Source organism: Rhamphochromis longiceps, unplaced genomic scaffold (genome assembly GCF_057381845.1).
Source record: "Rhamphochromis longiceps isolate RC_006_pf unplaced genomic scaffold, R_longiceps_female_GT1.1 unmapped_scaffold_1, whole genome shotgun sequence".
Taxonomy (NCBI): domain Eukaryota; kingdom Metazoa; phylum Chordata; class Actinopteri; order Cichliformes; family Cichlidae; genus Rhamphochromis; species Rhamphochromis longiceps.
Window position 1 is genome coordinate 8,873 of NW_028187221.1, and position 12,203 is coordinate 21,075.

At 43.5% G+C, this 12,203-nt stretch overlaps 1 protein-coding gene across 1 annotated transcript in view; it reads right to left on the minus strand.

Moving 5' to 3' along the window:
* Nucleotides 1-388: 388 nt before the first annotated feature.
* Nucleotides 389-12,203, minus strand: part of LOC146640786 (NACHT, LRR and PYD domains-containing protein 12-like) — a 135,184-nt gene continuing 123,369 nt past the window's right edge. The window contains exons 7-12 of the mRNA XM_085399888.1: nt 8,896-9,075; nt 8,323-8,523; nt 6,079-6,252; nt 3,795-3,971; nt 1,334-1,507; nt 389-658 (exon numbers count right to left, since the gene is read on the minus strand). Of these exons, the coding sequence (XP_085256014.1) occupies nt 646-658; nt 1,334-1,507; nt 3,795-3,971; nt 6,079-6,252; nt 8,323-8,523; nt 8,896-9,075 (919 nt within the window). The 3' untranslated portion in view covers nt 389-645. The remainder of the gene's footprint in view (nt 659-1,333; nt 1,508-3,794; nt 3,972-6,078; nt 6,253-8,322; nt 8,524-8,895; nt 9,076-12,203) is intronic.

The following is a 12,203-nucleotide window of genomic DNA, read 5'->3' on the forward strand; positions in this document are numbered from 1 at the left end:
AAGTAATATTAAATAAATTGTAACAACTGCTTATCAAGCTTAAACATGCTGCTGTTGTTCAGCCGCTGGTTTCCTCTTTCTGGCGCAAAGTGGACCAAAAACAAACAAGTGAGGCGGACTCGCGACAGAAAAGCCGATCAGCTGATCATTTAAGCAGTTTCATGATTGAAGTAGCAGCAAGAAGAGGCAGTCGCTCGTTAAGCTTAACGTGGGAATGCTTTACAAACATTCAGAGATGGACTTACACACTTGCTTTACTTCTCTCGGGGATAACTTTGTCGGAGATGAAATGCCGGGTTGCTAGCGAAGCTCCAAATGCTATCCAGACCACCGACAGGTCCCGCATGCCACAGCTGCTCTATCATGTGATGCATACTGCTCCCACGTGCTAACGTTCTGAGGCGAGTTACGGGGTGTTGCAAGTTTTGTGAGGTGCTTTCATGATATTTAATGGATCGGATTACATTTTTTATTTTTCTCCGATATCCGATCCAGTAATTTAGGTCAGTATCGGACCGATACCGATACGTAATATCGGATCGGTCCATCTCTAGTCTCTACACACAAGCTGCTGCTGCTTCAACCTCTCTGGATCATCAGGACACAGCTGCTCCTCTCTCAGCACACACACCGTCCTGTTTACCATCATGGCCACCACCTGCAGAGAGAAGGAGGAAGAGCAGAGGAGATAAACGAGTGTTTCCAGAGACTCTTCATCAGCTGTCAGTCAGTGATGCAGCACATCCAGTATAAAGAGCAGCAGGGACGTCAGTGCTGGGACTGTACTAGGACTCATTGTTGCTTCACTTTTTCTAATCTTTGGATTTTTATTGAAGTTGCTGAAAATGTTTTTCCCTCCTAGTTTGAGTTTGGACTTTCATTCATTAGAAGAACCTTGGTGTGTCCACTCTGAGCTCTGTAGGAACCCCAACAACAAGCCCAACAATCCAGATGGACGGTTCCAGCTGTTAACTGGAGGAATTCCATCCAAACATCTGCTCTCACTAAATTCTTCCTCACCTACAGACTGTGTTCTTCACTGCTTTAAACTTGGAAATCAATGCAGTCATTGGTCTGCGTGCTGCTTTGTTCAGAGAGCTGATTGGCTGTTGACAGTGTTTGATCAGAGCGTGTCAGCCGTTACTATGGTGACCATAAGGGTGAGAAACAGGAAGTGTTTGTGTCCAATCCTGAAGCCTGTCACCGTTCTCCTCTCACAGCTTCACTGAGAAGCTGCAGCTTTACAGGAAACACTGGATCTTTGTTTCATACTGACTGTGTTTAGTACAATACTGCTGACAGCACCACCCACTCACTCCATCACTCTACTGACCTCAGAGTCTCCAGTCTGTAGTCTGGACTCTTCTTAAGATCAGACAGCTGCTTCACATCTGGATCCTTCAGGTTGTTGTAGTACAGGTACAGCTGTCTCAGATGGGAGGGGTTGGACTTCAGTGCTGCTGCCAGATAATCACAGCTGATCTTTGACAAACCACAGTCGATCAATCTGTATAAAGAATGAAAGATGTAAGTTTATTAGACAAAGTGCTTGAAATCATTCAGTGTTTCATCATCTGTTCAGAGCTGAAGAAGGTTCAGAATGTAGAAGTTTAGAAAATGGAAACTCCAAACAGCTGAAGCCAACAGGAAGCAGCTTCAAACAGGAAACTGTGCAGAGTTTCAGACTATATGTCCTGATGCAGCCAGTTGGATTTTGGAGATTTGAATCTCTGTTCTGTGACTAAGTCCTTGAATCATTTCTTCCAGTTGGTCCAACAAGACAGACTAAGTATTGGACATGTGTTGTGGCTCCATCAGGGGAGCTTCTAAATGTGATGTGATGGCCCCTCTGGGTCTGTCAGGTCACAGCACTGAAGAGAGCTCAAACTGGGCACACAGCTGTTCCAGTCTGGACCAAAGACTCTATACTGGGACTGAGGGACTGCTTTGACTGCACCCACTGGGACTTTTGAAAGGCTCATGTTCTCACTTAGATCATCGATTTCTACTGACATTTCTTTCTGGGAAAAATGGGGATTACTTTGGAAACAGGAAGTATTTTCCCCAATAAGCAGCCCTGGATTAGTAAATCACTCCAACATGTTCTCAGGCAGAAGAAGCTGTCTTGTTATGAGGGAGAGAAGAAAAAGATTGAGGCTGGCTTGGAAAGGAATGAAGTCCATGGTGGGGATGCAGAACAAGGAGCAAAGATGAATGTGATGCTGAATCAGCAGAAGACTTGGACTCATTTGATTCCAGCTTTGATATCATTGATTTCAATGAAGAGCTTTGTGATTGTAGCAAAGGGCTGGTAGCTCTGAGAGTCCCACTGATGAGGTGTTTGTGTGGAAATCTCTTAGTGGGACCAAAGAGAGAAAAAGCCCTGGTCCTGATGCTGTGGGAGGGAAATGATTGAAGTGTGCTGTGAGGAACTGACTGGGAGATTTTCACACATTTTCCAGTCCTCCTTGGAACAACAGGAAGTTCCCAGCATATGGAAACAAAGGTTAAGTGTCCTATGGCACTCAGTGATGATGGTGCTGTGGCCCCACCACCTCCACCTCTTTGTAAAGGAACTAACTGTAATCTGAAGCTTCAAATGGAACTAAGACTTCCTCCACTAGGTGGCAGTGTCTGATGAGAAAGTGTTAGTGGAGCTGGCCTGGAGTCAGAAACAGGAAGATGCAGGATTTGGGCTGAAATGGGCAAAAGTGGTTAGCACTAGTGCCTTAGAGCAAGAAGGTTGTAGGTTGAAGCTTGTTGGTCAGCTGGGCCTTTCTGTGGAGGTTGGATGTTCTCCCACAGTCCAATGAAATGCTGCTTAGGTTCATTGGTGCTTCTACATTGGCTGTAGGTGTGGATGTGAGGGAGTGCTTCTCTGTCGCTCTCTGTTGGCCCTGTGATGGACTCCTCACCTGTGCAGGTGGACCACGCCTCTTGCCCTATGACAGCTAGGGCACAGGCTGCAGCCCTGTGAGCCTAAGCTGAATAAACAGTTAGCAAAAATGATCCATAGATGGCCTGAAATCCCCCAGTTAGCAGTTTGGTAGATAGCTATGACATGCTAATCCCATCCAGCAGCTGTATTCTACCTGTAAGCTGATCCCTGCTGAGCCAAAGCACTTTTTCATATACAAATTACAACCTTTAATAGAAACCTATTTGTCAGCATCTTATTAGCCTGCTGTTAGCTTCATTCCACAGAAAACTGAGAGAAACTAACAGAGTTGATAAAGAATAAAGAGAAATGTGCTGATTTAAAGCCTTTGAAGTGCTTCAGATGATCTCTGTCCACTTCTGTCCACTCATTCATTCATGTAAGCTTTCTAATGCAGCTTTGATCTTCACAGTCTGCTTGATGAAACTCATTCTAACCCTGAATGTCAGAGTGTTCCTCCTTCTCTTTCCCATCATTCATGCTGGCAGTGGAGGAGATTTGGATGTTGGACTGTGTTTTGGATGATGTGTGTATGTTTGTGTTGGACTGCTGTCTGTAAAGCAAACACACATTTTGCTTTGGATTTCAGTGTCAGACAGACTTTAAGGTGCAATGAAGAGTTTGAGAGTTTCACAGTGAATTTTCCAGTGGAGGATTTTTCTTCTTCTTTGAAGGTTTGAAATGTGAACATTGTTCTGCTGCAGTCAATGGACTAAACCAGAGAAGAAGAAAACAGACTTTACCATGAAGATCCTCAGTGTGGATCAGTATAATATCAGCCTGATGTCTGCAGTTTAGTGTCAGCACAACTTTCGCATCATATTCATCTCAGCACAACTAAAACATGCTGACTGACCCCAGAGTTTCAAGTTTACATCCTGGACTCTCCAGGAAACCACACAGATGCTTCACTCCTGGATCCTGCAGCTTGTTGTTGTTGAACAGGTTCAGCTGTCTCAGATGGGAGGGGTTGGACTTCAGTGCTGCTGCCAGATAATCACAGCTGATCTCTGACAAACCACAGTCCTTCAATCTGTATAAAGAATGAAAGATGTAAGTTTATTAGACAAAGTGCTTGAAATCATTCAGTGTTTCATCATCTGTTCAGAGCTGAAGAAGGTTCAGAATGTAGAAGTTTAGAAAATGGAAACTCCAAACAGCTGAAGCCAACAGGAAGCAGCTTCAAACAAACACAACAAGAGAAAAAACTCTGAATGTTTCACATTAAAGTCGAACATTTCTCATAAAAACAGGACAAAGACTTGAAAAAGTCGTGTTTTTCCTTCCAGGAACCACATGGCTTCACTTTTAAAGGTGAAGTGTGACAGAAATGGACATATTTGAAGTCCAACACCTTTTTCCAGTCACATTATTAAAGCAGACAAACTACAAGCTCATTTTCATTCCAACAAGTCATCTTCTGACCTGGACTAACAACACTGGTCTCTATGTGCAGCTGGCTGTGAGACCAGTGCTCAGGGAGCGTCTACAAAGTGCAACACTGAAAGAACATCACACACTCATTTGCTTCCAGCACTTTCACACAAACATCTACTGTCATTATTGTCACCAAACTCTGTGGATCCTTTATTGCAAATTCAAATGGGATCAAATGGTCAGACAAAAGAGGGTTATGAGGAAATATGATGAAATGTTGTGTATTAGCAGCAAGTTATTGAATCTTTTTCCTCAGAAACCAAACAAAATGATTGACAAACATGTTTTTACAAACTCAGTGTTGGACTTGGATCAGCAGGATAAGCTGATGTTTAAAGGCATTTGAGTCTCGCTGTATGAGAGTCCAGTTCTTACTCAATATTTATGGATGATGTTCTTTCAGTGTTGCACTTTGTAGACGCTCCCTGAGCCTCACAGCCAGCTGCACATGGACCAGCTGACATTACCCAGCATTAGAGGCGGCTGTAAAAAATTCATGTTCCCATTTAAATGGTTTTAATTCAAATAAAACGATGTTGATTCATTCAATCCTGAATCGATGTTTAATATAAATGTATTTTGCCAGAATCTCAGGTTAAAGCTCACAAACTATTTCAACAAGCAGCAAACAGCTAAAACAGTAAATGAGAGCAGCTAAACACACAAAGATGGAAACATAGAGCGTGGATCGTTCACTCGACGGCACGTACACGGACACGCCGTCGGGGCTGAAAGTGGACAGCTCACAGATCCTGAAGCTGCAGGTTTCATCTGTCTCCAACCAAAACTGAGTGAAGCAGCAGCAAAAGAAGATCCAAACTCTGCTTCACGTTTGATCAATATGCTCATGAATTCTCTCTGACTTTGGCTGTTCCTGCCTGCACAGCTCTCTCTCTCTCAGTGTACTCCAAGAACAGCTTCAAACATCTGTTTCTGCATCATTCACTGTTTATTAGCCACCAGTCTGCTGTTGTGTTCAGTGCTGTCGGCCTCTGACAGTAAAGCCTCATTTCTGCTGTTCCATGGAAACTTTTTAAAATGATGACAGATTACAAACTCTCAGCTGTGTCTGTAATCAAACCTCTGTAACTTTGCTTCACTTCAGCAGCATCAGCTCATGTTCACATGTTGCTTCATGGTTTGCTTCAGTTTTTGATCGACTGCAGAATATTTTGAAGGTTATCTGCTATAAAAAGCCAGAAGAGGAAAATCTGCTTCATGTGTTTCTGTTTGATCCTCAGTGACTTTGACACAAAGGCCTCTGCTGTGATGATCACACCTCTGATCAAGTCTCACAGTGTCACAACTGATAAATGATCAGAGTTAGAATATTTCTGACTGTCTGCTGTGTGCCGTGACCTTTGACCTGCTAAAGACAGTCAGCTGTGGATTATTCATTGTTGTGTCTGATACTTAGAACTGTGAGGAAGAAGCTACACAGTTAATCAGGGTCCCCTCTCTCTGAATCAGGAAAGGTGGGCAGGCCGCGTGTGGGCCGCGGGCCATACGTTGAGTATCACTGTTTGAAATGTGAACATTGTTCTGCTGCAGTCAATGGACTAAACCAGAGAAGAAGAAAACAGACTTTACCATGAAGATCCTCAGTGTGGATCAGTATAATATCAGCCTGATGTCTGCAGTTTAGTGTCAGCACAACTTTCACATCATATTCATCTCAGCACAACTAAAACATGCTGACTGACCTCAGAGTTTCAAGTTTACATCCTGGACTCTCCAGGAAACCACACAGATGCTTCACTCCTGGATCCTGCAGGTTGTTCCAGCTCAGCTCCAGCTCTCTCAGATGGGAGGGGTTGGACTTCAGTGCTGCTGCCAGATAATCACAGCTGATCTCTGACAAACCACAGAAACTCAATCTGTATAAAGAATGAAAGATGTAAGTTTATTAGACAAAGTGCTTGAAATCATTCAGTGTTTCATCATCTGTTCAGAGCTGAAGAAGGTTCAGAATGTAGAAGTTTAGAAAATGGAAACTCCAAACAGCTGAAGCCAACAGGAAGCAGCTTCAAACAAACACAACAAGAGAAAAAACTCTGAATGTTTCACATTAAAGTCGTACATTTCTCATAAAAACAGGACAAAGACTTGAAAAAGTCGTGTTTTTCCTTCCAGGAACCACATGGCTTCACTTTTAAAGGTGAAGTGTGACAGAAATGGACATATTTGAAGTCCAACACCTTTTTCCAGTCACATTATTAAAGCAGACAAACTACAAGCTCATTTTCATTCCAACAAGTCATCTTCTGACCTGGACTAACAACACTGGTCTCTATGTGCAGCTGGCTGTGAGACCAGTGCTCAGGGAGCGTCTACAAAGTGCAACACTGAAAGAACATCACACACTCATTTGCTTCCAGCACTTTCACACAAACATCTACTGTCATTATTGTCACCAAACTCTGTGGATCCTTTATTGCAAATTCAAATGGGATCAAATGGTCAGACAAAAGAGGGTTATGAGGAAATATGATGAAATGTTGTGTATTAGCAGCAAGTTATTGAATCTTTTTCCTCAGAAACCAAACAAAATGATTGACAAACATGTTTTTACAAACTCAGTGTTGGACTTGGATCGCTGTATGAGAGTCCAGTTCTTACTCAATATTTATGGATGATGTTCTTTCAGTGTTGCACTTTGTAGACGCTCCCTGAGCCTCACAGCCAGCTGCACATGGACCAGCTGACATTACCCAGCATTAGAGGCGGCTGTAAAAAATTCATGTTCCCATTTAAATGGTTTTAATTCAAATAAAACGATGTTGATTCATTCAATCCTGAATCGATGTTTAATATAAATGTATTTTGCCAGAATCTCAGGTTAAAGCTCACAAACTATTTCAACAAGCAGCAAACAGCTAAAACAGTAAATGAGAGCAGCTAAACACACAAAGATGGAAACATAGAGCGTGGATCGTTCACTCGACGGCACGTACACGGACACGCCGTCGGGGCTGAAAGTGGACAGCTCACAGATCCTGAAGCTGCAGGTTTCATCTGTCTCCAACCAAAACTGAGTGAAGCAGCAGCAAAAGAAGATCCAAACTCTGCTTCACGTTTGATCAATATGCTCATGAATTCTCTCTGACTTTGGCTGTTCCTGCCTGCACAGCTCTCTCTCTCTCAGTGTACTCCAAGAACAGCTTCAAACATCTGTTTCTGCATCATTCACTGTTTATTAGCCACCAGTCTGCTGTTGTGTTCAGTGCTGTCGGCCTCTGACAGTAAAGCCTCATTTCTGCTGTTCCATGGAAACTTTTTAAAATGATGACAGATTACAAACTCTCAGCTGTGTCTGTAATCAAACCTCTGTAACTTTGCTTCACTTCAGCAGCATCAGCTCATGTTCACATGTTGCTTCATGGTTTGCTTCAGTTTTTGATCGACTGCAGAATATTTTGAAGGTTATCTGCTATAAAAAGCCAGAAGAGGAAAATCTGCTTCATGTGTTTCTGTTTGATCCTCAGTGACTTTGACACAAAGGCCTCTGCTGTGATGATCACACCTCTGATCAAGTCTCACAGTGTCACAACTGATAAATGATCAGAGTTAGAATATTTCTGACTGTCTGCTGTGTGCCGTGACCTTTGACCTGCTAAAGACAGTCAGCTGTGGATTATTCATTGTTGTGTCTGATACTTAGAACTGTGAGGAAGAAGCTACACAGTTAATCAGGGTCCCCTCTCTCTGAATCAGGAAAGGTGGGCAGGCCGCGTGTGGGCCGCGGGCCATACGTTGAGCATCACTGTTTGAAATGTGAACATTGTTCTGCTGCAGTCAATGGACTAAACCAGAGAAGAAGAAAACAGACTTTACCATGAAGATCCTCAGTGTGGATCAGTATAATATCAGCCTGATGTCTGCAGTTTAATGTCAGCACAACTTTCACATCATATTCATCTCAGCACAACTAAAACATGCTGACTGACCTCAGAGTTTCAAGTTTACATCCTGGACTCTCCAGGAAACCACACAGATGCTTCACTCCTGGATCCTGCAGGTTGTTGTTGTTGGTCGAAAACCAGGAGTAGTCATTACTCAGGTCCAGCTCTCTCAGATGGGAGGGGTTGGACTTCAGTGCTGCTGCCAGATAATCACAGCTGATCTCTGACAAACCACAGCTCCTCAATCTGTATAAAGAATGAAAGATGTAAGTTTATTAGACAAAGTGCTTGAAATCATTCAGTGTTTCATCATCTGTTCAGAGCTGAAGAAGGTTCAGAATGTAGAAGTTTAGAAAATGGAAACTCCAAACAGCTGAAGCCAACAGGAAGCAGCTTCAAACAAACACAACAAGAGAAAAAACTCTGAATGTTTCACATTAAAGTCGTACATTTCTCATAAAAACAGGACAAAGACTTGAAAAAGTCGTGTTTTTCCTTCCAGGAACCACATGGCTTCACTTTTAAAGGTGAAGTGTGACAGAAATGGACATATTTGAAGTCCAACACCTTTTTCCAGTCACATTATTAAAGCAGACAAACTAAAACATGCTGACTGACCCCAGAGTTTCAAATCGACATCGTGGATTCTCCAGGAAACCACACAGATGCTTCACTCCTGGATCCTGCAGGTTGCTGTAGGTTCCACTCAGGTCCACCTCTGTGGGATACGAGGGGTTGGACTTCAGTGCTGCTGCCAGATATTCAAGGCCAATATCTGACAAACCACAGCCCTTCAATCTGTATAAAGAATGAAAGATGTAAGTTTATTAGACAAAGTGCTTGAAATCATTCAGTGTTTCATCATCTGTTCAGAGCTGAAGAAGGTTCAGAATGTAGAAGTTTAGAAAATGGAAACTCCAAACAGCTGAAGCCAACAGGAAGCAGCTTCAAACAAACACAACAAGAGAAAAAACTCTGAATGTTTCACATTAAAGTCGTACATTTCTAATAAGAGTATCTTAAAGACAGCGCCACTGATGATCATCTTCTGCCCAGTAAAACTTTGGTTTTCCTCATGTGAGTGTTAATGATGCACAAAGACTGTGAGTGCAAAGAGGGAGCGAGGAGGATGACACAGAGATGGTACAGGAGCATCAAGAACATTAAAGTCTGGCGATTAAATGCCTCACTCTTAAATGACTGGCAGTTTTGTGAGTTCATACACACTGAACTAAATACTTACTTGGAGTTGAACACAACTCCGAAAATATCGCCTTTAACCCTCTGGGATTGCACCAAGGCATACATTAGAGGTCGCATAATATAATTTGCAAGTGCCAGGAAGAAAAGAAAAGAGGCTAGGCGGTGTGAATTGGAGGCCAAAATAAAACACCTAGAGCAACAACACAAAAAAGCACAGACAGCCAATTTGCTTTCCGATCTTAAAATGTTACGTAGTGAGCTTAATAGTTTAATAAACGAGAAAATTGAGGGCAATTCATTAAACAAAAGTACTATGAACAGGGTAGTAGGGCTAGTAGATTGCTGGCAATAAGACTCAGGAAACAGCAAACTTGTAATATGGTCCAAAAGTTGAAGTCAGATCAAACCCTGATTACTAAACCAGTTGTTTTGCCAATTTTTTCGAGTCATTATATAAAAATTCAGATACATGTAAAGATAACAATACACTATCTGATTTCTTAGAAAAGATCAATTTAAAAACACTGTCAGAGTCTGTAGCAAAGGAGTTAGATGAACCAATTCGACAACAAGAAATTTTACAGGTGATTTCAAACCTTAAAACTAAAAACAGTCCTGGCCCTGATGGTTTTATTAACGAATTCTATAAAAAAACTTAAGGACAAAGTCGCACCCTTATTACTGAAAGCTTACCACTGCGCTCTGGAGACTGGGACTATGGTGCCGTCCTGGAACGATACTACAATTGTCGTAATCCATAAAGAGGGCAAGGACCCCACAAACTGTCAATCATACAGGCCAGTCTCATTACTTAATACTGATTTGCGCATTCTCACCACGATTTTAGCCAAAAGAGTTAGTAAAATTATTACACAGGTTATAAATCCAGATCAAACGGGGTTCATTGCAGGAAGGCACCATGGGGACAATGTTCGTAGATTGTTGAACTTAATGTCCTTGTACAAGACCAAACAAGAAGAAACAATGATTCTGTCTCTTGATGCGCAAAAAGCATTCGACAGGGTTTCCTGGCAGTACTTGGGCCATACACTTGAAAGATTCAAATTTGGGCCAAACTTAATTAAGTGGATACAGATTCTTTATTCCAACCCAATGGCGGCTGTACGGGTAAATGGAACAATATCAGCCAGATTTCCACTGGAACGTGGGTGTAGACAAGGATGCTCACTGTCGCCCCTGCTGTTCGATATAAGTATTGAGCCTCTGGCGCAGTTGATTAAAGCCCATCAAAGCCCTCCTCAACAACAAGAAGAGGGCTTTCAGAGGGGGCAATAAAGAGGAGGTGAGGAAGGTCCAGGTGTTACTAAAGGACAAGATCAGAGAGGCTAAGGACAATTACAGAAGGAAGCTGGAGTGGAAACTCCAGCAGAACAGCATGAGAGAGGTGTGGAGGGGCATGAAGACCATCACTGGATTCAGGCCAACCAACAGCAGGGGAGCTGAGGGAGGTGAGAATAGAGCCAACGAGTTGAATCTGTTTTTCTGTTTTTTTGGGGGGGGTTTTGCCTGTCCCGTTTGGCTCTTTTGCCATCAGAATTGTTGTCTAAAGGCAAAGAAAGATGCCCAACGGATTTACTTTACCAAATTGACCATCCCAGCCTTGCCGTAATGGTCCATTTGATTCACCTTTTATTGTTTATTTTATTTTCACTTGCTGAATACGGGACAGACTTGACTGGGGGAAAGAAGGGGAGAAAGAAAGAGGGAAAGAGAAACAGCTGAGAAGAGGGACGGGGGAGAAGGGCAAAAGACAAAAACCAACAGAATGGGCAGAAAAAAAAATGCATATATCAATCACCTGGGTCACCTGTTGAGAAAGAAAAAAGAGAACAAGCAGAAGAAAACAAGAGTAATAGAATAAACAACATCACAATGATATATGGGAATATGACAGTAAATACTAAATATTAAACATTATTGTGCAGCACATAAGATCAACAGAACACAGTGTGCTTTGAGGTAGGAGCCAAAAAGGGTGTAGTTTGTGGGTGTGATCACCCGTGTGTACACCTGTGAGCATGGACGCGCTTGTTTTTAAAAGGTTCCTTCATGTAATGATCTGCTAGAGGGTGTGGGGGGGGGCCACAGCCCCATCCTCCAGGGCATGAAGCAGGTATGGAGGAGATCAAAACTCCAGACATCCAGAGGCCCCCAGAACACAAGAGACCAAGGAAGACCAACAGAGGGGCAGCTGCGCCACTGTCCCAGAAAGAGCTGAGGAGAGTCCCAGATGAGGGCTCACCCAGCAGCCGCGGAGCAGAAGCCAGGGGGGGTTGCAGTGACGCGCCCGTGAGCTCCGCCGGCAGCCAGCTGTGCCTGAGTGACCGAGCCCCAGGCCGAGAGGTCGGGGGCACCCCACCTCCGAAGTGGCCCGAGCGAGCCCCAAGCTCCAGGCCCCGATAAGCGGCCGCCAAAGAGTGAGCCGGTGTGTACCTTGACGCCCACCCCCGGACACAAAGAACCACCAACGCGAATCTGTTTTTCAATAGATTCGACACCACAGTGTCTGCTCACACCCCCACAACCTCACCTGTAGTCAGTCTGGAATCCAGAGCCACACCACTGCGCCAGCCTCTCTCTTCACATGGCGCTGTTGCCTCCTGTGAGATTCCTGACACCCCTCCCCCACCCATCACCTTCACTCAATAACAGGTTGAGATGCAAATGAGGAGACTTCACTCAGGCAAGTCTGCTGGACCAGA